The sequence below is a fragment of the Meles meles genome, chromosome 10, assembly GCF_922984935.1.
Source record: "Meles meles chromosome 10, mMelMel3.1 paternal haplotype, whole genome shotgun sequence".
Taxonomy (NCBI): domain Eukaryota; kingdom Metazoa; phylum Chordata; class Mammalia; order Carnivora; family Mustelidae; genus Meles; species Meles meles.
The window spans coordinates 53,085,657-53,109,434 of NC_060075.1; the positions used below are offsets into that span (position 1 = coordinate 53,085,657).

The window sequence follows — 23,778 nt, forward strand, 5'->3', positions numbered from 1 at the left end:
TTCCCTGTGTTCTTCAGTGCCCATGTGGGATGGTATGGTCCTCTTAAATGGAATTACTTAAGAAAAGCTATAATGCTTAAATATTTATGTGATCAGTAATAGTTACAAGTGAATTATTTTAGAGATCCAAGGAGTGGTAAACCTAACCCTTATTTTTCTGATGAATTTGAGAGTTGTTCCCCCCTCTCCCCCCCCCGAAGAGAGATGTATATCCTTGTGACCTTTGTGTTAATACCTAGATCTGTGGCTTTAGACTTTGAGAATGAATGGAATATAGGGTACCAAGATGGATTTTGTTCTTCCTGTAACCCCCTATAATGAACTTACCATTTCTGCACCAGTGAAAATTTAAAATGTTTTGGGTACTTTTGTTTTTAGAATTTACCCTCATAGCTTGTCAGATTAAACCAACTCTGACTTCTTTATCCTTTGGTATATACTAGAGCAAATTAATGGTTGTACATAATAAGAGAAGTTTCTTAAGTATACTGGCTAGTCGTATGCAGTAGGTATCAAGATGGGTTGACGACTACTATCGTAAGTATGTGCTAACCTGATTGTGTCACCTCATTATCACCAAGTAGAAGCCACTTGGCTAAGATGAAGAAACCTGTCTGAACACAAAATGTCCTTTCAGGTGTGAGCCTGCCATCTCTTATCCTCAAGAAAAACATAATTACTTTCTTACTAAAAGCAGGAAAGGTTTTACCTTTTAGGATCGGAGGGCAAATGGCTATTTGCCCACAACAATGATTTATTTTAAGCTGAGTACTAATTGCCTTTAGCTCCTTTTGTTCAAAGAATAAATCGAATTTTTCAGTCATTCAGCTGCCACCTCTGTGGTACCTGTTGTTACTGTGAACCTTCCTAACTTTGCCTCTTAGGCCATCTGCAACAGTCTATCACCTGCAGATGTGTCCCTGCCAAGGGCCATTCCAGTGGACTGGGGCCATCTCTGAAGTTAATGGACCTTCTTTCCCTTCATGAATGACACTGATAGGATATGTTCTCATCTGTAGGCTCAGGGAAGAATTTATGGAAAAATTAAAGAAGAAAACTTTGTTAGTCCTAAAGAAGAGGTGAAACTTGAAGCTCATATCAGAGTGCCATCCTTTGCTGCTGGCAGAGTTATTGGAAAAGGAGGCAAAACGGCAAGTACTTCAGCAAAACCTGTGCAGTGGTATGAAAGGGAAAGCATTGAAAGGTACTTAGGAGTTCCAAGTCCCTGTATTTGGGCTAATTTATAAAAAGCAGGATCATCTGGGCCAAGGTTTGGAGAACACTGCCTTTTGTTCTTCCTGAGTGTTGGTGTCAGCCACTAGTGGAAGTCAAGTCCCGCTTTCAGACCACTTCATGTGAGAGGAGTGTCTCATGTACAAGGGGCATTTAGCATTTTTGGTTGCTGTAACTTCAGCTTTTCACTTTGGCACAGCTGATGGAAAGAAAACTTGAAATGTCCTCTACCTTTATAACCTACCTCTTTAACAAAAAAGCAAGTGGTTTCCAGTTTCTCTTTAGCACATGTAACTTCTTTCAAAGCTATTTACAATTTTGAATTGAGAGCATCCATTTTGGAATCAGACTTTCAGGGATTCAGTCTGGTTCTGCCATTCACTTGTGTAACTGGTCAAATCGGTTTTTTGGGTAAGTCTTAGTTTACTATCATCTTGTAATGGGCACAGAACTGATAACCTGATAGAATTAACAGTGGATTAGATGAAATTTATAAAGCTACAAAATACGTGCTCAGCAAACTGTTAATTTTTTTTAAAACCTCAATTTAACATAATCTCTGCTTATCTTGTTCAGGTGAATGAGCTCCAGAATTTGTCAAGTGCAGAAGTAGTTGTCCCTCGTGACCAGACACCTGATGAGAATGACCAAGTGGTTGTGAAAATAACTGGTCACTTCTATGCTTGCCAGGCAAGTTTGGATCTCATGTCCTAAGCAAGCTCTTTTGCTTCTTTCCCAAACGGAAGCAATTCTCCTGTGGATGTGCCCCCACCCCACATAGAGATTTAATGTTGTTTGGTGCTTAACACGATAAATCCTTTTTTAGCAAGTAATTTCAGACTCTACTAGCAAACCTAAAATAGCACGTATCTTTAACCTTCAAATCTGAAGTTGTTGAAATGGAAGAGTAAAGTAACTTTTTTTTTTTTTTAAAGATTTTATTTATTTATTTGACAGAGAGATCACAAGTAGGCAGAGAGAGAGGAGGAAGCAGGCTCCCTGCGGAGCAGAGAGCCCGATGTGGGGCTCGATCCCAGGACCCTGAGATCATGACCTGAGCCGAAGGCAGCGGCTTAATCCACTGAGCCACCCAGGCGCCCCTAAAGTAACTTTTAGTAACCTCTGATTAGGTAGAAATTTCAAATCTCTCTCCTTTTGCAGGTTGCCCAGAGAAAAATTCAGGAAATTTTGACTCAGGTAAAACAGCACCAACAGCAGAAAGCTCTACAAAGTGGACCACCTCAGTCAAGACGGAAGTAAAGGCTCAGGAACCAGCCCACCACAGAGGCAGATGCCAAACCAAAGACAGATTGCTTAACCAACAGATGGGCACTGAACCCCTAATATCCAGAGTTACGTGCACAAGTTTTTACCTAGCCAGTTGTTTCTGAGGACCAGGCAACTTTTGAACTCCTGTCTCTGTGAGAATGTATACTTTATGCTCTCTAAAATGTATGACACCCAGCTTTAAAAAAAAAAATAAAAAAAAATAGGGGGGAGGGAGGGTAAAAGAGGAACTCTGCACTTCCCTTTTGTTGTATTCTCAGTGTAACAAATATTCTAATTTTTTCTTACTATACCCTCCTACTGCCAGAAATTGGCGTAATGATGCAGTCACTAAAGTAATAAAATATAGATTGCTCCCAAATCCAATTGTCAAAATTGGATCAGAATAGAATGATTATAGGAACTTAAATGTTAAGCTATTAGCCTAGAAAAACTGTTGTCAGTTTTATTTTTAATGTAACACTAACATGAATAACCTAAGGGAAGTGCTGAATGGTGTTGGCAGGGGTATTAAACGTGCATTTTTACTCAACTACCTCAGGTATTCAGTAATGCAATGAAAGCAAAATTGTTTTTGTTTTTGTTTTTGTTCTGAAATTTTATATACTTTATAAAGATAAAAGTCCAACAGTTTTTTAAAAAACTTTAATTAGCTAACAGGAGAATAACAGAAAATTTTTACTTCTGGTTAGTGACCGTAAAGCTGGAAAATTAATTTCAGGTTTCTTGAGGCTTTGACACCATTAGTTGGAAAATCTAATAAATGTTCAGTGATATGGAGCAGTGCCTATATTTGGAGAGCAGCAATACCATTTAACTTTTTGTTTATGGTAGGGAACTTTTTCGATGGTACTAACAGAGCAAAGTGGTTGCAGGAGGTTTTGGAACGGCTAGTTTAAATGGCTTCAGAAGATTTCAGTTTTTTTGTTTGGCTGTGTGATTAAATGCATAAAAATGCTTTGTGCTTTAGACTATCACTACCTAATGAAGAGATGCAGCCCCTGTGGACTTGAAACTGACTGGCCAAAAGCAAGCTTTCCGCTTGTCTTAAAGGATGCTTAGTTTGCCAACACGCTTCAGACCAGTCTGTCTACATGTTGAGCAGACCCCAACAGAACTGCGTTGTGAAGACCAATGGGGTACTCAGATGGTGGGGCAGTGTTTAAAGGCAATATCAAGGCTACATCTCCATGTGCCAGGCACTGTCATGAGCCTCACTAAGCTATTTTGAAGATTTTTAAATAATGATAAATCAAGAAAAATGTAAGGCCACCTAAAATATTACATAAAATACAGCAGGATTTCTGTATTCTCTGCAACCAATTTTTTGAAAATAATCAAAAAGTAGAGGATACCAGAAAATAATTTCGGGGATATAATTTGAATGACTGTGAGAATACATCTGACTTTTGATACAGGATACTGAATTCATATGCCCATTTCTTAACTTGATGGCAAAGCCCGGTATGTACAATTTTGTGGGTGTGGGTGGTCTCCCAAGGCCACACTGCTCTCAGAATTGTTTTTTGCTTTTGTTCATTGAATGATCAGTCATCTTATTATACTGATCTGAAGGGCATATTTAATAAGCCTTTGAAAAATATGGCCTCCTTTGTATTTCAGGATGAATTTCTACAGGCTAGATAAGTTTTTCTGAAGATCACTGTTATCAATTAGACATTTTGAAATGACTTGAAATGTTTTCCTAAATGTTTTCAGAAAACCAGTTTATTTTGTAGTTTTAGCCAAAAAGTGCCCTTTGTCATACAATTAATTCACTTAGCATTCATAATTTTTTCATATGATGAATTGCAAAAATAAAATCATAGACTGGCTTTCTGGTTGGATTTCAGGTGAGATGTGCTTAGGCCAGAGCTCTTCCTCAGTGTTTGATTTTTCCCATATTTGTTGTTGTTTTTTATATATATATACAGATAGGTGCTGCATTTATATCTGCTGGTTTAAAATTCTGTCATATTTCACTTCTAGCCTTTTAGTGTGGCAAATCATGTTTTACTTTTAATTAAGCAATGGTAATGGAGTATCTAATTCTGTAATTGAGTTTTGTACTCACCGCACATGGATCATTCCTCATCTGTAATGTGCCCCAAATGCAGCTTCATTTTCCAGATACCTTGATGCAGAATAAAGTTTTTCATCATTAGGTGCAGCCTGGCGTATGGCACGTTTTATTTCTGGTTTTTCAAATAAATGTGAATGTTCAAATTTAATCGAACTATAAACTTAAATATATTTTTAGTAATACTATGGCAATTTTAATTTACCACTTAATATTGGTGCTTACCTTATTTTCTCCATTCTGTAGTACTTAGGTGGATCCTGATACTATTGGTGCTGCTTTTGAAGAAAGAACTGTAGGTTTTAAGTAATAAGACCAGTGGGGTGGTGATATGCTGTTTGCTTTATTTTTTAAGAAATGGCTATTCCATCTACAGAATAAGATTTACACTGAGGCAAAATTAAACTGTGAGCAGAGCACAGGGGCCAATACTAACTCCGTGAAATCCTGCTGGGATATCAGGAATAAAAACAATGTACTAAAATTTTAGTTTAAATATACTGATTCTTGGTGTAAGAATCAGCTCACTTACCCACAATTTCCACACTCATTTAGCATGCGTGCCCACAGATAAGGCTTTGGACAACAACCTGACCAATTAGGTGGGGTTTCAGAGCTGTATTTTTAAGAAGTAACTCAATCCAAATCTGATAATGACTAAAATAGTTCATATTATTTTATTCTTATTTGAACTCCACTGGAGTCAGGGATGAAGTATCATCTTCTATTCCAAGAATGAAGTCTTCAGGTAATGTCTCAGGTGCTATCTGTGCTAACTGGTCATCATAAGAACGTAGGGTCCATAATTTCTCTAATTCATAGGTTTCTCTGGTTTCCGGAAGCATCAAATGAATCACCATGCTGCCTATCAATCAAGGACAGATAAGAGTTCAAATTAAAGAAGCAGTTCATTAGCTTTTATTCTTGTGCTCTCACAAACCTCTGTGATAGAACAGTGGTTGTCAAAATATGGATCCATATCCAAATTAGGATTACCTGGCAAATTATGGATACCTTTCCTACAGAAATGCCATAGAAATGATGTTCTGCTTTTCTCAGTGCTTTTTCGAGAGAGGGACATGGTATCAATATGTAACATTCCTGGTGATTACACTCAGTGGATATCACATTTCTGCATATACTCTGAGCAAAGCATGGATTGCCTCTTCTTCTAGACTATATTTTCAAGGCTGCTGTGTGTGAATAGTCTCAGAAAGAGGCCATGTCCCTCCAGAGCAAAGGACAAGTTTACTTATAGCAGCGGGTCTCAGGACATTTTTTATTTTTACAAATGAGTCTGGAGAGAAGGGAGACTGCTAAACATCCTACAATGCACAGGATATATCTCCCACGCCCACCTGAATCACGTGGTCCAAAATGTTAAGAGTGACAATGACAAAGCAGAGAAACTCTGGCCTAACAGCCTTAGCAGAGAAAGTGTCTTCCACCACAGCAAATGTGGGTTTACTTCCTGCCCATTATAAAAGATGTGCTAGCCTAATCTCAGGGTTCCTGTCTCAGAACTCTGTCTGCAGCTGTCATCTAGCCCGGTGTTTCTCTACCTATAGAAAATGGGCTCAGGGAAGCTGATGCAAAAAAAAAAAAAAAAAAAAAAAAAAGAATGCTGCTGCTGGCTGCTGTTACTGTGATGAGTAATAAAACTGTCCATCTCTAACCCAGGAATAGCCTTGCGTCTTTCACCAGTGCCCATGAAACTGGGAAGCTAACTTGTTAGTTATAAAAATCTCAGACCTTTCACAGTTCTTGACAATTACTGTTTTTTTCCTTTATAATACATATCTTGTGAAATACTTATATGTATATATTAATACCCAAATTTGTTAGGTCTTTGCAAAATTCCAGTCCTCTGCTCTTGTCGTCCTCAGTACCTGAAATGCCCTTGACCTTCACCTCATCTGAGTCATTCTGGGCCAACGTTATGTATACCCCAAGCCTTCTACCACCACTAAGAGATCTCTCCCATCTCTACCACGTTATCCACTCTGTTCTCCACCATCTTTCTGACCTGCGTGGCTAGTTATATATTTACACATTAGGTGAGGTTTTCACATGTTAATAAGACCTCCTGGGTTATAATTAAAACTTTAAACAAGTATCAAAAATATCACATGAAAAAAAGCAATCTGATCTCAATCCTTTTACAACTGAAAACAGTTCAAGATTAGGACAAAATATATCTGTATATATTATCTGTAAAAATATGTCAAAATAACTTACCAAAGTCCACACAGAGCCAGTCATCAGTGTCCTTCCCTTCAATCTTAACATGAGGCTCACTTTTACATTTCAGGTATTTATACTGAAAAAAGCCAGATTACATATAAGGAGAGAGGTGGAGGAAGTCTCTTCTCACTGAAGATGGTCTGTGGGGGTATTTTTCTTGATCCAAAGAGGAATGAGTTGGCTAGTTCCTAAGTTAACTATACTCCATAATAAGTTGAGGAAACTATTCCTCCCCCGCCACCCAAATCCTACCTACCCTCCTATATCTCTTCTGTACTGAATACCTACTGCCCAAACCCTTCTGAAAGGGCCATTCTACTCATATCCACCAAGGTGTCTCTGAGGCAAAAAGGACCAAGCTCACTCAACATCTGGTCCTCACCTACATCACCTTCAGGACAATGTTCATGGGATTTTTTTTTACCATCCCATGGCTCTATTCTCAGTAGGTCTTATGAATGGTCCAAAACAACTGATACACTAGTATCAGACAAACAAACTTTAAATCAAAAACTATTTTAAGAGACAAGGATACTAATACAGTGATAAAAGGGTTCAATACTCCAGATGATTTAGCAATTATAAACATGAACCAAAAATCAGAACTCCTGAACATATGGAAACAAACATTGATAGACTGAAGGGAGAAACAGAGGACAACACAATAATATGGAAGACTTAATGCTCCATTTTTTTTTTTTTTAAAGATTTTATTTATTTATTTGACAGAGAGAGATCACAAGTAGGCAGAGAGGCAGACAGAGAGAGGAGGAAGCAGGCTCCCTGCGGAGCAGAGAGCCCGATGCGGGGCTCGATCCCAGGACCCTGAGATCATGACCTGAGCCGAAGGCAGCGGCTTAATCCACTGAGCCACCCAGGCGCCCCAATGCTCCATTTTTTAAAAAAAAAATTTATTCATTTATTTGACAGAGACAGAGAGAGAGGAAACACAAGAAAGGGGAGTGGGAGAGGGAGAAGCAGGCTTCCCACTGAGCAGGGAGCCGGATGTGGGGTTCGATCCCAGGACCTTGGGATCATGTTAAGCTGAAGGCAGATGCTTAACGACTCAGCCACTCAGGTGCCCCAATACTCCATTTTCAATAATGGATAAAAAAAGAGACAAGATCAATAAGGAAATAGATGACTTGGACAACACTACAGGCTAACTGGACCTAATAGACATTAACAGAACATTCCCTCCAAAATAAAACACACATTTTTCTAAAGTACACATGTAACATTCTCCAGGATAGATATGTTAGGCTACAAAACAATAAATTTAAAAAGCCTGAAATCACAAAGTATATTTTCTCATCCCAATGAAATGAAACCAGAAAGCAACAGAAGGAAAAACAAAAGCCATAAAAACAGTAAGTCAAAGAAGGTATCACAAGGGAAATTAGAAAATATCTTGAGACAAATGAGATTAAAATACAACATACCAAAACTTAATGGGATACAGTAAAAGTAAGGTGAAGAGGGAAATTTATAGTTAAAATGCTTCCATGAAAAAAAGGAAGTTCTCAAATCAACAACCTAAATTTACACCTTAAAGAACTAGTAAGTAAAGAAAGCTAACAGAAGGAAGGAAACAATGATTAGAGAAAACCCAAACTGACACATATCCATGAAACCAAGATTTGGGCCTTGAAAAAGATAAAACTGACAAATCTTTAATTAGACTGACTAGGAGAAAACAGAAGATCCAAATAACTAAAATCCAAGGGGACATTACTTCTTAAAAAAGGCATGATGAGTAATATGAACAACTATATATCAGCAAATTGGATAATTTAGACAAAATGGACAAATTCCTATAAACTCAATTTACCAAGACTGAATTGGGATTGAATCAGTAATTGAAAACCTCCTAACACGAAAGGGGAACCCTCCTACACTGTTGGTGGGAATGCAAGCTGGTGCAGCCACTCTGGAAAACAGTATGGAGGTTCCTCAAAAAGTTGAAAATAGAGCTACCCTATGACCCAGCAATTGCACTACTGGGTATTTACCCTAAAGATACAAATGTAGGGATCCGAAGGGGCACGTGCACCCAAATGTTTACAGCAGCAATGTCCACAATAGCCAAAATGGAAAGAAACTAGATGTCTGCCAACAGATGAATGGATAAAGATGTGGGGTGTGTGTGTGTGTGTGTGTGTGTGTGTGTGTGTGTAAAATATATATATAATGGAATACTATGCAGCCATCAAAAAAGAAATCTTGCCATTTGCAACAACATGGATGGAACTAGAAGGTATTATGCTAAGCAAAGTAAGTCAATAAGAGAAAGACAATTATAGCTCTCTGACAGACAAATTTGAGAGGCAAGGTGGGGGGGGTGGTTGTGGGGGCTAGGGAGGCAAAAAGTGAAACAAGATTGGATTGGGAGGGAGACAAACCATAAGAGACTCTTAATCTCAGGAAACAAACAGGGTTGCTGGGGGTGGGGTGTAGGGATGGGGTGGCTGGGTTATAGACATTGGGGAGGGTATGTGCTATGCTTAGTGCTGTGAATTGTGTAAGCCTGATGATTCAGAGACCTGTACCCCTGGGGCAAATAATACATTATATGTTAATTCAAAAAAAAAAAGAAAAGAAAAAATCTCCAAACACTATTATATCTCAGTTAAAAGAAAGAAAGAAAGAACAAAAGAACAAGACAAGACCGAACAACCTCCCAACAAAGTAATGCCCTGACCAGATGGTTTCACAGATGAATTCTACCATTTAAACAAAAGCTGAAAACAAATAAATGAATGAATGAATGAACAAAAGCTAACACAAATTCTTCTCAAACTCTTCTAAAAAACTGAAAAGGGAATCCTTTGTAACTCATTCTATGCAACTACCATTACCCTGAAATCAAGGCCAAAGACACTACAAAAAAACAAAACTACAGACCAATATTCTTCATGAACACTGATGCAAAAATCCTCTATAAATTATGTGCAAGCCCAATTCAACAGTATATTAAAAGGATATACAACAAGACTGAGTGAAATTTATTCTTGGAATGATATCAATCAATATAATAAACCACATTAACAAAATGAAAAACAAAAACCACAGAATCATCTCAAATTTATGCAGAAAGCATTTCACAAAATTCAACATCCTTTCGTGACAAAAATACTCAAAGACAAAAATACTAAAAGATAATAAAGATCATACATGAAAAGCCCACAGCTATTATCCTACTCAATAGTGAAACACTGTAAGTTTTTCTTCGAAGGTAAGGAACAAGACAAGAATGTCCATTTTTGCCACTTCTATTCAACATAGTGCTAGAAGTTCTGGCCAGAAAAATTAGAGCAAGGGAGGAAAAAAAAGGTAATCAAAATGGAAATGAAATAATGAAATTATCACGGTTTACAGACAACATGACTTACATACATAAAACCCTAAAAATTCCACAAAATCACATGTTAAAATAAATGAATTCAGCAAAGTTGTAGGATACAAAATTAACATACCCAATCAGCTTTGTTACTATATACTACCTAATCAATAACCTGAAAAGGAAACTAAGAATTCCATTTACAATGGAATCATAAATAAAATACTTACCAATAAATTTAACCATGGAGACAAAAGACTTGTACACTGAAAACTGTAAGATGTTGCTAAAGAAATTAAAGAAGACATCAATAAACAGACACTGTGTTCAGGAACTAGAAAACTCAAATTGTTTAGATGTAAGTACTAGCCAAAACTATCTACAAATTCAATGCAATCCCTACCAAAATTGGATTTAGTGACTTTTTTTTTGGCAGAAGTAGAAAATTCCATCCTAAAATTTATATGTAATTTAAAAGGACCCCAAATAGCCAAAAACAGTCTTGTAAAGGAAGAACACAGTTGGAGCTCTCAACTTACTGTTATCAAAACTAACTACAAAGCTACAGTAATCAAAACAGTGAGCAAGCAGGGCACCTGGGTGACTCAAGTCAGGTAAGCATCTAACTCTTGGTTTCAGCTCAGGTCATGATTACAGAGTTGTGAGATTGTGCCATGGGATAGGCTAGGCACTCACCCTAGTCGGCTTGAGATTCCTTCTGCCCACCCACCCACCTGTGTATTGTCGCTCTAATAAATAAAAATCTTTAAAAAGGGTGGGGCACCTAGGTGGCTCAGTCACTTAAGCACCTGCTTTAGGCTCAAGTCATGATCCTGGTGTCCTGGTATCAAGCCCCACCTCAGGCTCCCTGTACAGTGAGGAGCCTGTTTCCTCCTCTGCCCTACACCCAACCCTGCTTATACTCTAATAAATAGATAAAATCTTGAAAACAGTGAGCAAGGGAGACCAATGGAACAAAAGAAAGAGCCCACACAATCAAGCGATTTTCAACAGGGGTACCAAGTTCATTCAGTGGGGAAAGGGCAGTCTTTTAAACAAATGGAGCAGGGAAAACTACACATCCACGTGCAAGAGAACAAAGCTGGACCCTTACTTTATACCATCTACAAAAACTAAAAACTGATCAAAGACCTAAACATAGGACCTAATACTTCTTTTTTTTTTTTTTAGGACCTAATACTTTTAAAAGAAAACACAGTGGAAAGGATTCCTGACACATGACACTGAATTTGGTAATGACTGCTTGGATAGGACAAAAGGAACAGGCACAACAAAAGATGAACTGGACCTTATCAAAATTAAAAGCCTTTGTGCATCAAAGGACACTATCAACAGTAAGACAACCTAAAGAACAAAAAAAAAATTGCAAATCACGTATTTGTTTTGGGATTAATATGCAGAATATATACAGAACTACAACTTAACGACGACAACAAAAAAACCAACCTGATTAAAATACAGACAAAAGAATTCATTAGGCCTTTTTTCAAAGACATACAAATGGCCAATAACACATACGCAGATGCTCAACATCACTAATCATTAAGGAAGTGCAAATCAAAACCATAATGAGATGCCACTTCACACCCTTTAGGATTACTATGATCCAAAACCCAGAAAAAATAAGAAACTGGAACACTTCTGAACTGCTGGTGGGAATGTAAAGTGGTGCAGCCACTAAAGAAAAGAACACGGTGGCTCCTCAAAAAACTGAAAGCAGAATTACCATGATCCAGCAATTCCGCTCCTGAAATTAAAAGCAGGGACATGAATAGACATTTCTACGCTCACGTTTATGGCAGCAATATTCATAATCTCCATAAGGTGGAAGCAAACCAAATGAAAATCAGCAGATGAATAGATAAAATGTGATCTATACATACAGTAACATACACAGCCTTAAAAAGATGAAATTCCAACACAAGCCACCACACAGATTAACCCTGAAAACATTTTGCTAAGTGCAATAAGCCAGTCATAAGTGGACAAACGGTATGATTTCACTCACATGAAGTACTTCGTTGAATTCAGAAAGAAAGAATGGTGGTTGCCAGGGTACAGAGGGAGAATGGAGAATTACCGCTTAATGTAGAAAGTTTCAGTTTTGCAAGATGAAAAACATTCTGGGGATGGATGGTAGTAAATGACTGCACACTGATGTGAATGTAACCACTGCCACTTAACTGCACATCTTAAAAAATGGTAAAATGCTTAAAACGTAAAACCTCTCATTCCTTTTCTATCTCCAAGTACAGTGGTCACTTCTAAGTCTTCATCTTCCTCTGTCCCCCCAGAACATCTAACAGATCTCTAACAGACATCCTGGGACCCTGTCTTGTAACTCTTCTCTATGCCCTCTTGGTTCTCTTTCTTATCTCTCCAACTACTCCTTCTTTGGCATCTCCCTTTGCTTTGCCATATTACAGCAGGGTTCTGTTTTCAGTCCCCTTCTTACTTTAAAACCCTTCTCTAGGCAAACTTAACTTTGTTTTGGTCTTAACCATCCCTTTTATGGGATGGTTTTCAACAAGCTGAGAGAGGTTATGTTCCCCTGTAGAGTATTATCAGAATCAACTAAAGGCCTCCAAGTATATTCCTCACTCTGATTCCGGTTCAGTCTAATTAGAAAATGAACTGCCTTCCCTTTCCTCCATTAAACCTATGAATTCAGAGGGTGAGGACTAGATTTCTTTCATCCTTCCAATACCCACCACAGTGCTTGGAAACACTGGACACATTCAAACATTTGAATTAAACCACAGGCCAACATGGTCCAATAGAACTTTTTTCAATTATGGAAACATTTTATAGTTGTGCTGTACAATATGGTAGCCATTAGCCACATGTGGCCACCAAGTACCTGAAATATGGCTAGTACAGCTGAAGAACTGAAGTTTTAATTTATAATTAGTCACATGTGGCTAGTTGCTACCATAATGAACAGTGCTACTCTAGAAATTCCTCTGGGTTATACTGTCTTCTAGCCTGCCTCAAATTGTTTTATATTTTTTATATTTTTTTATTCATTCATTCATCCATTCATTCAATGACCACAAGAGACAAGAATTTGACTCATTTGTCCCCTTGTCACTATCTTTGTCACTATCAAGGAACATCAAACACTCAGGCAAATACTGAGAATCTGGACTTCTTACATCATCTCATGATGGATGTACTGTTTAAGTGTTGCTCCTCAGCATGATGCCCTGATACTCTTCCATTAAGTTAATGATTCCAAAGAGAAAAGAAAGTATCCTACCATTTTGACAATGTAGTAGGCCATTGCATGCAAGTGTCGGGTGGAAGTTCCACTACCAATCACAAAGTAATCTGTATATTTCAATCCTGGAGGAACCTTGATCACACAAATGTCTCTTGCATTTTCTTGCCTCAGAAGCGAAACCAGCATATCGATGTCAAACTTGGGACCAGTATGATCTGAAATGCACAAAGATTCACTTGTGTCAGGTGGGCAAACAGAAGATTCTGTATGCATCCAGATGTAGCAGCTAACAATGAAACTGTTCCTCCATGACGGTGCTGAGATCTAAAATGTTCTGAAAGACAGCAACGTCCAGGCCTCCTGGAAGCTAAACCTGGGCAGTGGTTTCATACAGCATCGCTCAACTTTTATGGTAAGAGTGAATGTTCAGGTTACACAGAGCCACCATACATTCTTCGATATTACCACATGCAAGTAAAACTGAACATCCACAACGAATGGCTTTCTGTTCACTAATACTTAAGGGAACGAGGAACACACCTCTAACATACACAGCTGAGCTGAAAAGCCTCTTAGGTAGTAGCATCTCGTCCACAATCTTAACACATGAGAGATGAAAATGAGGCCTAGCAGAATAAACGAATGTGCCCCCACGCCAACCAATGAGAGCTAAAAATTTAACACTGATCTTCATTTTGAACCCTCAATTTTCTTATTAAAGCCATCTGGATTATGTAGCAACTGGTATCTGTGAAAACTTAACTTTCTTTTTTCTGTAGAGATTTGCATATTCTGTTCTTTACCTTGGAGTATTAGAACCTGTAAATTTAAAGCTCTCTTACGTTCTAAAGCTGACTCCCAAGAACCTGGTGGCTAAGTCCACCAAGACCTCTCCCTCTCACACCCCAACCTTTCACAGATGAGATCTATTTACAGTCTCTCAAATTTCTAAAAACTTGCAATAATTAGAGGACCTTCAATTGGCGCAGTCCCCATTAGCGCTTCTTAGGCACCTCTCTGGCCCCAGACCCAGTCCTTCCTCAGAATCCTCACGCCCCAGCACTTTCGGCAAGTCCGCTTCTCGGGACACTAGGAAGAGTGAAGGCAGCTGAGGACAGTGAGGTTGTAATGCCAAGGATCCGGTGCGGCCACTCGGACGTCTGGGGTTTTGGAGACGTCAGTTTCTCTCTCTCCGCGTTAAACGCAAAGCTGGTGCCAACATCTCTGAACATCTTTCCAGCTCTGGAAAAAAGATCTTTCCCTTCTCCAAGGGAAAGGCATAAATAGGAAATCTCAGAGGCTCCTCGGCCGAGACCCAGCTCCCGGCTGCCGGCAGGGGCCCCCGCCGCCCTCCTCCAGGCCGGTACCTGCTGTGCCTGTCTCCAGGAGCTTCTGGCCAGCTGCCCCCTCCGCCCGCTCCTCTAAGCCCGGTCCGCCGTGCAAACCGCGCGCGCGGTCGAGGCTCAGGCAGGCCAGGCCCAACGCCGGTTCCGCCTTAAGCCGCCCAGAGGCCAGCAGACGAAGCCGCGGCCCCCACCACGCCGAGAGCCCCGCTCCCGGGGATAGGGCCCTGCGCCACAGCAGCGACCCGAACCGCCGCGCCACACAGCTTAGGCAGCCCATCCGCTTTCCCGAGCAACGACTCACCGGGCGGACCTTAATGGAGCCCGAGCAGGTCGGCTTTTCATTGGCTAAGCCAACGCGTCAAGGCCTCGAAAATTGACGTAAGGGGCGTGGGCGGGGCCAGAGCCCGGAGGTGGGCGGAGTCCGAAGGCTGTGGGCCTGGCGGTGACCCGGAAGGGCTGATTTGGGGGTTAGGTTTTGTGGGAGTGGAAGGGCTAGTTATTTGACTGCCCACCCCTTGTTTTCCCTACGTTGTAGTGCAATGTGCTACGGTGTCCGCTGTCTCTTTTTAAAAAATGTCTTCCTCCATAGGAATGTAAGCTGCACGAAAGCAGAAATGTTTGTTTTGACGTGGTCTCCGCAGAACCTCAAACATCTGGTACTGAATGTATGGAAGTTGCTTTTGTTGACTATGGTGAGGGACAGAAGCAAAGAATGTTTCCCTTTAGCCCAAAAGGCTGGCCTACATACAGCCTTTATAGTTCCGATAGGGATCAAATACTACTAGTTACTACATTCTTAAAGCGTCTCATCACTGCCTATACTTCTCACCAGTAGTTAGTATCTAGTTGAATGATAAGCAACAAAGAAATCTTATGAAAGTAGTGTTTAAAAAAAAAAAAAAGAAAGTTGTGTTTATAAGCAGAAGTTCGAAGAAGACATTTATGATCAATTAGTCCCTGCACATCCCCTTCCGCCCCTCCCGCTTGAGCATGATGCGTAGAAGGACCAGCTTCATATAGCAAAAGTGCAGCTCTTTCTGCCCACCAGTCCTGTCCCCATGCTACTTAAATAAACTTAGTAAGTTGCACTGTAAAATGTCTCAAGAATTCTTTCTTGACCATTATGCTTATAAATCCTGCAATAATTACTGGAACTAGGACATAAAATTTCCTACTCATTGCCCATTACCAAGAAAATTATCAAGATTCCCTTGCAAATTTGAAATCCCATGAAGAAAATCTGTTATTCTGGGCTGGGGTAGGGTGGGAGGCAGAGGTGTAAAGGACCATTTGGAAAACTTCCTTATCAGATCAGTCCTTCCTGTACATTCTCTGTGGTGCTGTTTAGGCCAAGAGCAAATACAGTTTTCCAGATAAAAGTTAAGTCTTATCCTCTTCACCGCCACTTCCCAGAACATATGCTTGGATTTGGTGCTCCTCCTAGCTTTTGCCATCAGCTCCATGTTACTACCCTTTTCTCTGAACATCCCAAACCTGATTTGCCATCTGTATTTGCCATCTTTTATTTAATGGATCACCCATTTTATTTAAAGGATTATCATTCCCATATCCTAAACTCTGGGTTACATTCACTCCAGGATCTCCTGGCAATAACTAGTCCATTGTCAAAGCCTGTTTATGCTACCTCCAAAGGTTTTTTTTTTTTTTAATTCAACTTCTTGTCTTCATTCCCACCTCCTCAGTCTGAGCTCCCATCAGCTCTCCCACCAATTCATCTCTACTTTTCTTCCCTTCATGCTGCTATGCCATCTACTAGAATTATTTTAGCCTCATCTTCTTTTTGCTGTTTTCCAAATATACCATAACCTTTCAATGCCAAGCTTTGTACATGCTATTCCATTTTTAGAGTGCCCTGCCTCCACCTTTTCACAAGATGAACTCAGACTCACCCTGTGGGACCTACCTTAAACATTAAGGTGTCTCCCCTCCTCTCTCAGATGGTCCTTCAAGGGAGAAGCCCGTGGCAGTGTTCTGGGATGCCCTGAAACCATAGGTTCGGTGCTTCATCTTATTCAAGTTGGACTCCCCGTCCTTAATGGCATGAAGAGTATGCCAGACAGACTAACACAAAACATCTGAGAAAGCATGCAACACAGACCACGTGCTCCATGGGGAGCTCAGGGTGAAGAAAGATGGTGCCTTACCCCTACATTTATAAAATAATGAGTCGTTGTTGCTCCTCTTCTAACACTTAAATATGACAACCCAAAGGGAATTGGGTGGGAAGAGGCAAGAGAGGAAAGGCACTGGAGTTTCTTGGGAAGGAAGGGGTCTCCCGTGTCCCTAGGCCCATTTATGAATGGGCTTGAGGTCTGGAATACGAAGCTTTGTTTGCAGTGACACAGCTCCTTGTAGATCTGCTGATGAAGTTTGGACATGTCCTGCTGGATGAAGCTGAATGACTGAGACGGAGCCAGGTGCTTGCAGGACTGGGTGTTAAGGAAGCAGGCCATGAGAACCACCCACTGAGCAGTGCCCCCAAGCCAGGACTTGTGCTACACATGTCACAGGAGCCAGATCCCTCTCCGCTCCTCTTCTCTTCAAAAGGATTTACCCCTCTTCTGATTAGGAGGTTTGCAAAACAGGACCAAAGAATTTTTAAATAGAAATATACTTAGAGTATCTGTAACCAATGGGATCTGTAAGGGAGGCAATTTTCATCTCAGCCCTTCTCTCTGTGTGGTCTCCTGGGGACAGAAACAGTAGAAATCTGGGGAAAAGGATGAAACTTAAATGACAGAAGAACATTAGCTGAGGCTGGAAAGTGGTGGTCCCAACCTTTTTTATTTTAATGAGGTTTTGTTTTAAAAATTGTGGTTCTTTCACACATGACAAAAAGCTACTGTGAGCTAAGCCATGCTTTTATTTTATTTTAAGATTTTATTTATTTATTTGACAGAAAGAGATCACAAGTAGGCAGAGAGGCAGGCAGAGAGAGAGGAGGAAGCAGGCTCCCCAGTGAGCAGAGAGCCCGATGCGGGGCTCGATCCCAGGGATCCCAGGACCCTGGGATCATGACCTGAGCTGAAGGCAGAGGCTTTAACCCACTGAGCCACCCAGGTGCCCCCTAAGCCATGCTTTTAAATACAATTACATTGAATTATTTTAGCATCTACATCCATTCTCTGTGGGAGATGTGTTTATTCTGTCAAAGACAATGTTTGATCCATATATGGATATGAGGATCCTTTGCAACCAAAAGGAGGTTCATGGGTTTGAAGATTAGGACACACAAGTGTGCTAAGAAACTGATGCACAGACTCAGCGGAGGTTGAACTCCATAAACTTCTCAGTCCCCAAACTATATGAATTCAGTCATTAATTTATTAAACAGTCATATGCCAGATGTGATGTTAAGTGCCCCATGGTCAAGTGTGGGTACATCAGGGAAGCTGGCTCAGCCTTTCTCTAGTTTAACCCCTGGGCTCTGCTCTGTCCCAACCTGCTCTGTGTATTTTCTTTGAAGCATGTCCCTGAGGCCCCCCTCTGGTGTTATCTCCCCCAGTAACACCATTATCCTCTTCCCAGTCACTGGAGCTAGCTGCAGAGGACATCTCTGTGACTGTAGCTTCCTACCTGCCTAGCTTCCCATGAAGCCCCGGGAAACAAGTGTGGGAGCCTTCTGACTGCTACAAACGGGAGGCTCCTGAATGAACACACCAGGGATGTTATTAGGGTTCATAATCTTAGGAAGTTTTTTTAGTCATGGACCCTGGTTAACTCGTAATTCCCAAATCCTTCAGCAAGTTGCTTCAAACACTCCGTTCTCAGCACCCCAAAGGTAGAGATTATCAAACTGTCGTCCCGTTCTGATTCTGCCTTTTAAAAAGCAACCATGGGGACGCCTGGGTGGCTCAGTGGGTTAAAGCCTCTGCCTTCAGCTCCGGTCGTGATCTCAGGTCCCTGCATCGGGCTCTCTGCTCAGTGGGGAGCCTGCTTCCTCCTCTCTCTCTGCCTGCCTCTCTGCCTAGTTGTGATCTTTGTCTGTCAAAAAAATAAATAAAAATCTTTAAAAATAAGAATAAAATAAAAAGCAACCATGGACAGAAAATCCAAGCCTAAGAGCAGATGGCTCCATTCTCAAATGGGGGACATTTTGGTTTTCTGTGGATCCCGCTAATGGGTAACATCCCCACCACCACCAAGTCTTTACCTCAGGCAGGAAGGAAAATCTGTAAAAACAAACAAACAAAACCGAAGAACTTCTGTGAATTACCATGAAGGACACAGTGCTGATACACCTTGTCTCTGAAATCATAGATTATGAGAAACTGCTGCTGGGAATTATTTTGATGAGAATGGAACATCTCACTCTTGCCTGATATATCAGAGGCACACGGTCATTTCACCCTGAGAAGCAGTTTGGATAACGATCCCCCCCACCCCCCAAACCCCTGTACACTTCAGAGAAAGGGGTTTCAGCTACAACTCTCCACATTTATCTCAACTTTGTCTTTCTAAGGCACAAGGCCCCTGAGTCTGCATTTTAGCTTGACCGTTGTCAGACGCGTGTCCCTAGTGGCACCTACAACAATGGTACTAAGGGGACATGTTTCTCCCCAGGCCCACACCCCTTCTGACTAGTTGAAGCCCAGCTCCACGAGCTTTCTCCTGTGGCGTTACATAATGATTGTGAAGCTCCATGGCCCTCCTGACCCAAAAGGCAAACCAGAGCTCCATTCCCCTACAATACCGTGGGCCGTTTTGTTTCCATCACTGCCTGATTTCTAACTAGCCTCCAATTTCTTCTGTTCTGATCTGTTGACAATAAAGTAAAGATTCTGTTTGCTTTTCCTTTTTATAAGCCCAGGTTTATGAATTTCCTCTATTTCTGAATTACGATGAGCCAAGTAATTCTGAAGAGCCCACGGGTGTAAGCCCTGATGGCCAAACTCCAGCCGGCTGCTTCCGAGCAAACCCGCGGCCTCCTCAGCTGCAGCTCCCACCCCTTTTAGGTCCCACTGTGGCTCATTTCCAGCCCGGTGTCAGGTCACTGCCTTAGGAGGGTGCCCTGAGGTGGTGAGTGGCCACGTTTGAACCTGGGATCTCCTCTTTACAATGGCACAGTTTGGGGCCACCCCTCAGGAAAGCAAGTGACAACAGACATTCAGGCCCACAGTAGTGGCACATCCATTCTCTTGTTTTCCTGGGGGCTTCCCCAATCCACGCCAAATAGAAATTCTGAGAAATATTATATATAAAACTATTAGGAGCAACACAGGCTGGTCTCTTCAAGCTTCTTAAAGTACAGAGAGGCTTTCTTTGCTCCCTGGGGAAAGGTCCATGGCCCAGGCTAATGAGTGGCTTCTGGGGACATGGCGTTTCCTCCAGGCTCTTTCGGCCATTTCCTGCTTCTGACTCAGGAAGTTGCTGTCTGGCAAAAGGTGATAACATCAAAGGCACAGCTACTTTCAGCATCAATAACGTTGGTAGCATTTGATGCTTTTATTTTAAAGGCAAACCTCATGTTATTGTGCTTCCCTTCGCTGCACTTCGCAGATCCTGCCTTTTTTTTTTTTTTTTTTTTTTACAGATTCAAGGTTTGTGGCAACCCTGAGTTGAGTAAGTCTGTCAGCACCATTTTCCCAACGGTGTTTGCTCGCTTCACGTCTCTGGGTCACATTTGGGTATCCTCAATATGTGTCAGACTTTTTCATTATTATTATACTTGCATGGTGATCTGTGATCAGCAATCTTTGATGTTACTATTGTACTGTTTTTAGGTGCCACAGAAAGCATCCATACACGACGGCAAACTAACTAAATGTTGTGTGTTCCGAGGGGTCCACTGACTGGTGGTGCCCCACCCCCACCCCGCATCTCTCTCCCTCTCCTTGGGCCTCCCTACACCCTGACATACAACAACATGGATATTAGGCCAGTTAGTAACCCTCCAGTGGCCTCCAAATGTTCAAGTGAAAGGAAGAGTTACGCGTCTCTCCCTTTAAATGAGAGACTAGAAATGGTTATGCTGAGTGGGGAAGGCATGCGAAAAGCTGGGTTTGGCTGGAAGCTAGGTCTCTTGGGCTTGTTAGCCAAGTTGTGAATGCAACAGAAGAGTTGCTAGAAGAAATTAAAGGTGCTATTCCAGTGAACACAGGAATGATAAGAAAGCAAAATAGCCTTATCGCCAATGTGGAGAAAGTTGTAGCTAGATATAGTTAGAAAGAAGACCACACCAGCCACAACATTCCCTTAAACCAAAGCCTCACCCAGAGGAAGGTCCGAAGTCTCCTCAATTCTGTGAAGGCTGAGAGAGAGGAGGAAGCGGCGCAAGAAGAGTCTGAAGCTGGCAGAGGTTGGCTCCAGAGAGAAGACAGTGCCCAGCTTCAAAGCGTCAGAGGACGGACTGACTCTCCCGTTGGGGGCTAATGCAGCGGGTGACTTGAAAGAAGTTGAAGGCAGCGCTCATCTACCATTCTGAAGACCCTCAGGCCCTCCAGAGTTATGCTGCATCTACCCGGCCTGTGCTCTCTCCGTGGAAAAACAAAGCCTGGCTGGGAGCACAACTGTTCACAACATGGTTTCCTGAGTATTTGAAGCCCGCTGTTGTGACCAACTGCTCAGGAAAAGAGATTCCTTGTTTTAAAGTTTTATTTAAATTCCAATTAGTTAACACAGTGTAGTATTAGTTTCAGGTGTACAAAATAGTGATTGAGCCCTTCCACACAACACCTGGTGCTCATGATAACCAGTGCCCTCCTTTACCCCCATCACCCATGTCTCCCACCCCGGCCCCCAGCGTCCCATTTGGTAACCATCAGTTTGCTCTCTATTGTTAAGAGTCTGATTCTTTATTTCTCTCTTTTTTCCCCGTCTCTGCTCACTTGTTTCTTAAATTCTACCTATGAGTGAAATCATACGGTATGTTGTTCTTTGACTGACTTATTCCACTTAGCATAATCTCTTTAGCTCCACCCATTTCATTGCAAATGGCAAGATTTCATTCTTTTTTATGGCTGAATAATATTCCTATATATATATATATATATATATGGCACATCTTTATGCATTCATCAATCGATGGACAATTGGGCTGCTTTCATAATGTGCTCCTGTAGACAATGCTGCTATAACGATGGGGGTACAGGTATCCCTTTGAATTAGTATTTTTTGTAGTAAAAGATTCCTTTCAAGATATTACTGCTCGCTGCTAATACACATGGTCACCCAGGATAGTGACCCACTGAGCCACCCACGCACCCCTGTTATCTTATTTTAAGAAATCACCACAGGACTCCAACTTTCAGCAACCACCACCCTGACCAGTTGGCAGCCATCAACATCCGGGCAGGACCCTCCACCAGGAAAAGATTCCTCAAAAAATCGCTGAAAGCGGGGCGCCTGGGTGGCTCAGTGGGTTAAAGCCTCTGCCTTCGGCTCAGGTCATGATCTCAGGGTCCTGGGCTCGAGCCCCACATCGGGTCTCTGCTCGGCGGGGAGCCTGCTTCCTCCTCTCTCTCTCTGCCTGCCTCTCTGCCTACTTGTGATCTCTGTCAAATAAATAAAAAAAATCTTTTAAAAAAGTCGCTGAAAGCTTGGATGATGGTTGGCAGTTTTTAGCAACAAAGTACTTTTTTTTAAAGATTTTTATTTATTTGTTTATTTGACAGAGAGAGAGAGATCGATCACAAGTAGGCAGAGAGGCAGACAGAGAGGCAGGCAGAGAGAGGAGGAAGCAGGCTCCCTGCTGAGCAGAGAGCCCGATATGGGGCTCGATCCCAGGACCCTGAGATCATGACCTGAGCCAAAGGCAGAGGCTTTAACCCACGGAGCCACCCAGGCGCCCTGCAACAAAGTACTTTTAATTAAGGTATGCACGTAGACATGAGGCTATTGCACACTTAATAGACTATACTATTGTGTAAACACAACTTTTAGATGTGCTGGGAAACCCAAACATTCATTTGATTCACTTTATCGCCATCATCTGGAACTGAACCTGCGGTATCTCTGAGGTGTGCCTGTGTGAGGGCAAGGTGAAGTAATTTTTTGGAGTAGCCACCCAAAAATGTGGACCCAATAAGAAATAACGTCTTTAAGTTGGAGGGTAGATTTTGTTGGAGAAAGCAAAGAGGGAAGGGTTTTGAGTTTCAAATTCTAGACAATTTTGAATAGAAATGGCTTAAATTTCATTTCTATAAGGTTGTCCAGACCACATATGTGGAATGAAAAGATTGTTAATAATTCATTCTTTTTAAAAACTGTAATTTCTCTGTATTTCAAACCTTTAGAAGAGTGGAGAGAAAAACAAATGAGCTACCAAGGTTTACCAGGTCTTCATTTTGCTCTGTTTCAGATCTTCCCTCTCCTCCTTTAAAAAAAAAATATTACTTATTTGTCAGAAAGAGAACGAGAGAGAGAGAGAGCGCACAAGCGGGGGGCGGGGGGGGGGGCGGCAGGCAGAGAGAGAGAGACAGGCTCTCCACTGAGTAGGGAGCCCAATGCAGGACTTGTTCCCAGGACCTCAGGATCATGACCTGAGCTGAAGGCAGACACTTAACCAACTGAGCCACCAAGGTGCCCCCTCCTTTCCCTTTTAGACACGTTACATGAATCTACATGATTCATGTAGAGCATGAAAGAGCTCAAGCCCCTTCACACCCCTCCCTAATCCCATGTCTCCCTCCCCATCATTAGAGACAACAGCCACCCTGAACTTTAAGATTTATTTATTTGGCACAGAGAGATCACAAGTAGGCAGAGGGAGAAGAGGAAGCAGGCTTCCTGCCAAGCAGAGAGCCCGATGCAGGACTTGATCCCAGAACCCTGAGATCATGACCAGAGCCAAAGGCAGAGGCTTAACCCACTGAGCCACCCAGGCGCCTCACCCTGAACTTTTAAAGAAGATTTTTATTTATTTATTTGACAGAGAGCACAAGCAGGGTAAGCGGCAGGCAGAAGCAGAGGGAGAAGCAGACTCCCCACTGAGCAGGGAGCCCAATCAATAGGGGCTTGATCCCAGGACCCTGAGTTCATGAAG

The 23,778-nt window shown here is 41.6% G+C and overlaps 2 protein-coding genes across 3 annotated transcripts in view; one reads left to right on the forward strand and one right to left on the reverse strand.

The window, feature by feature from the left end:
• IGF2BP3 (insulin like growth factor 2 mRNA binding protein 3) overlaps positions 1 to 2,704 on the forward strand; it is a 141,029-nt gene extending 138,325 nt beyond the window's left edge. Inside the window, exons 13-15 of one of the 2 annotated variants that reach the window (XM_046021074.1) lie at positions 1,020 to 1,151; positions 1,810 to 1,923; positions 2,395 to 2,704. In XM_046021074.1, the coding sequence (XP_045877030.1) occupies positions 1,020 to 1,151; positions 1,810 to 1,923; positions 2,395 to 2,493 (345 nt within the window). In that variant the 3' untranslated portion in view covers positions 2,494 to 2,704. Of the gene's footprint in view, positions 1 to 1,019; positions 1,205 to 1,809; positions 1,924 to 2,394 lie in introns of those variants that run through there. The other variant, XM_046021073.1, reaches the window with a different exon arrangement.
• A 2,220-nt stretch (positions 2,705 to 4,924) lies between these two features.
• MALSU1 (mitochondrial assembly of ribosomal large subunit 1) lies at positions 4,925 to 15,069 on the reverse strand. Its single transcript, XM_046021075.1, has 4 exons — positions 14,796 to 15,069; positions 13,465 to 13,643; positions 6,839 to 6,920; positions 4,925 to 5,465 (listed from the first exon to the last, which is right to left on the reverse strand). The coding sequence occupies exons 1-4, from the start codon at positions 15,049 to 15,051 to the stop codon at positions 5,284 to 5,286; spliced, it is 699 nt and encodes a 232-aa protein (XP_045877031.1). The 5' UTR covers positions 15,052 to 15,069; the 3' UTR covers positions 4,925 to 5,283.
• Positions 15,070 to 23,778: the final 8,709 nt, after the last annotated feature.

Coding starts and splice junctions, on each gene's coding strand:
- MALSU1 (XM_046021075.1), bottom strand. CDS start 15,051: ATGGGCTGCCTAAGCTGTGTGGCGCGGCGGTTCGGGTCGCTGCTGTGG. Junction 13,644..14,795: donor CCTGGAGACAGGCACAGCAG/GTACCGGCCTGG, acceptor TGTGCATTTCAG/ATCATACTGGTCCCAAGTTT. Junction 5,466..6,838: donor CTGGCTCTGTGTGGACTTTG/GTAAGTTATTTT, acceptor CTTGATTGATAG/GCAGCATGGTGATTCATTTG.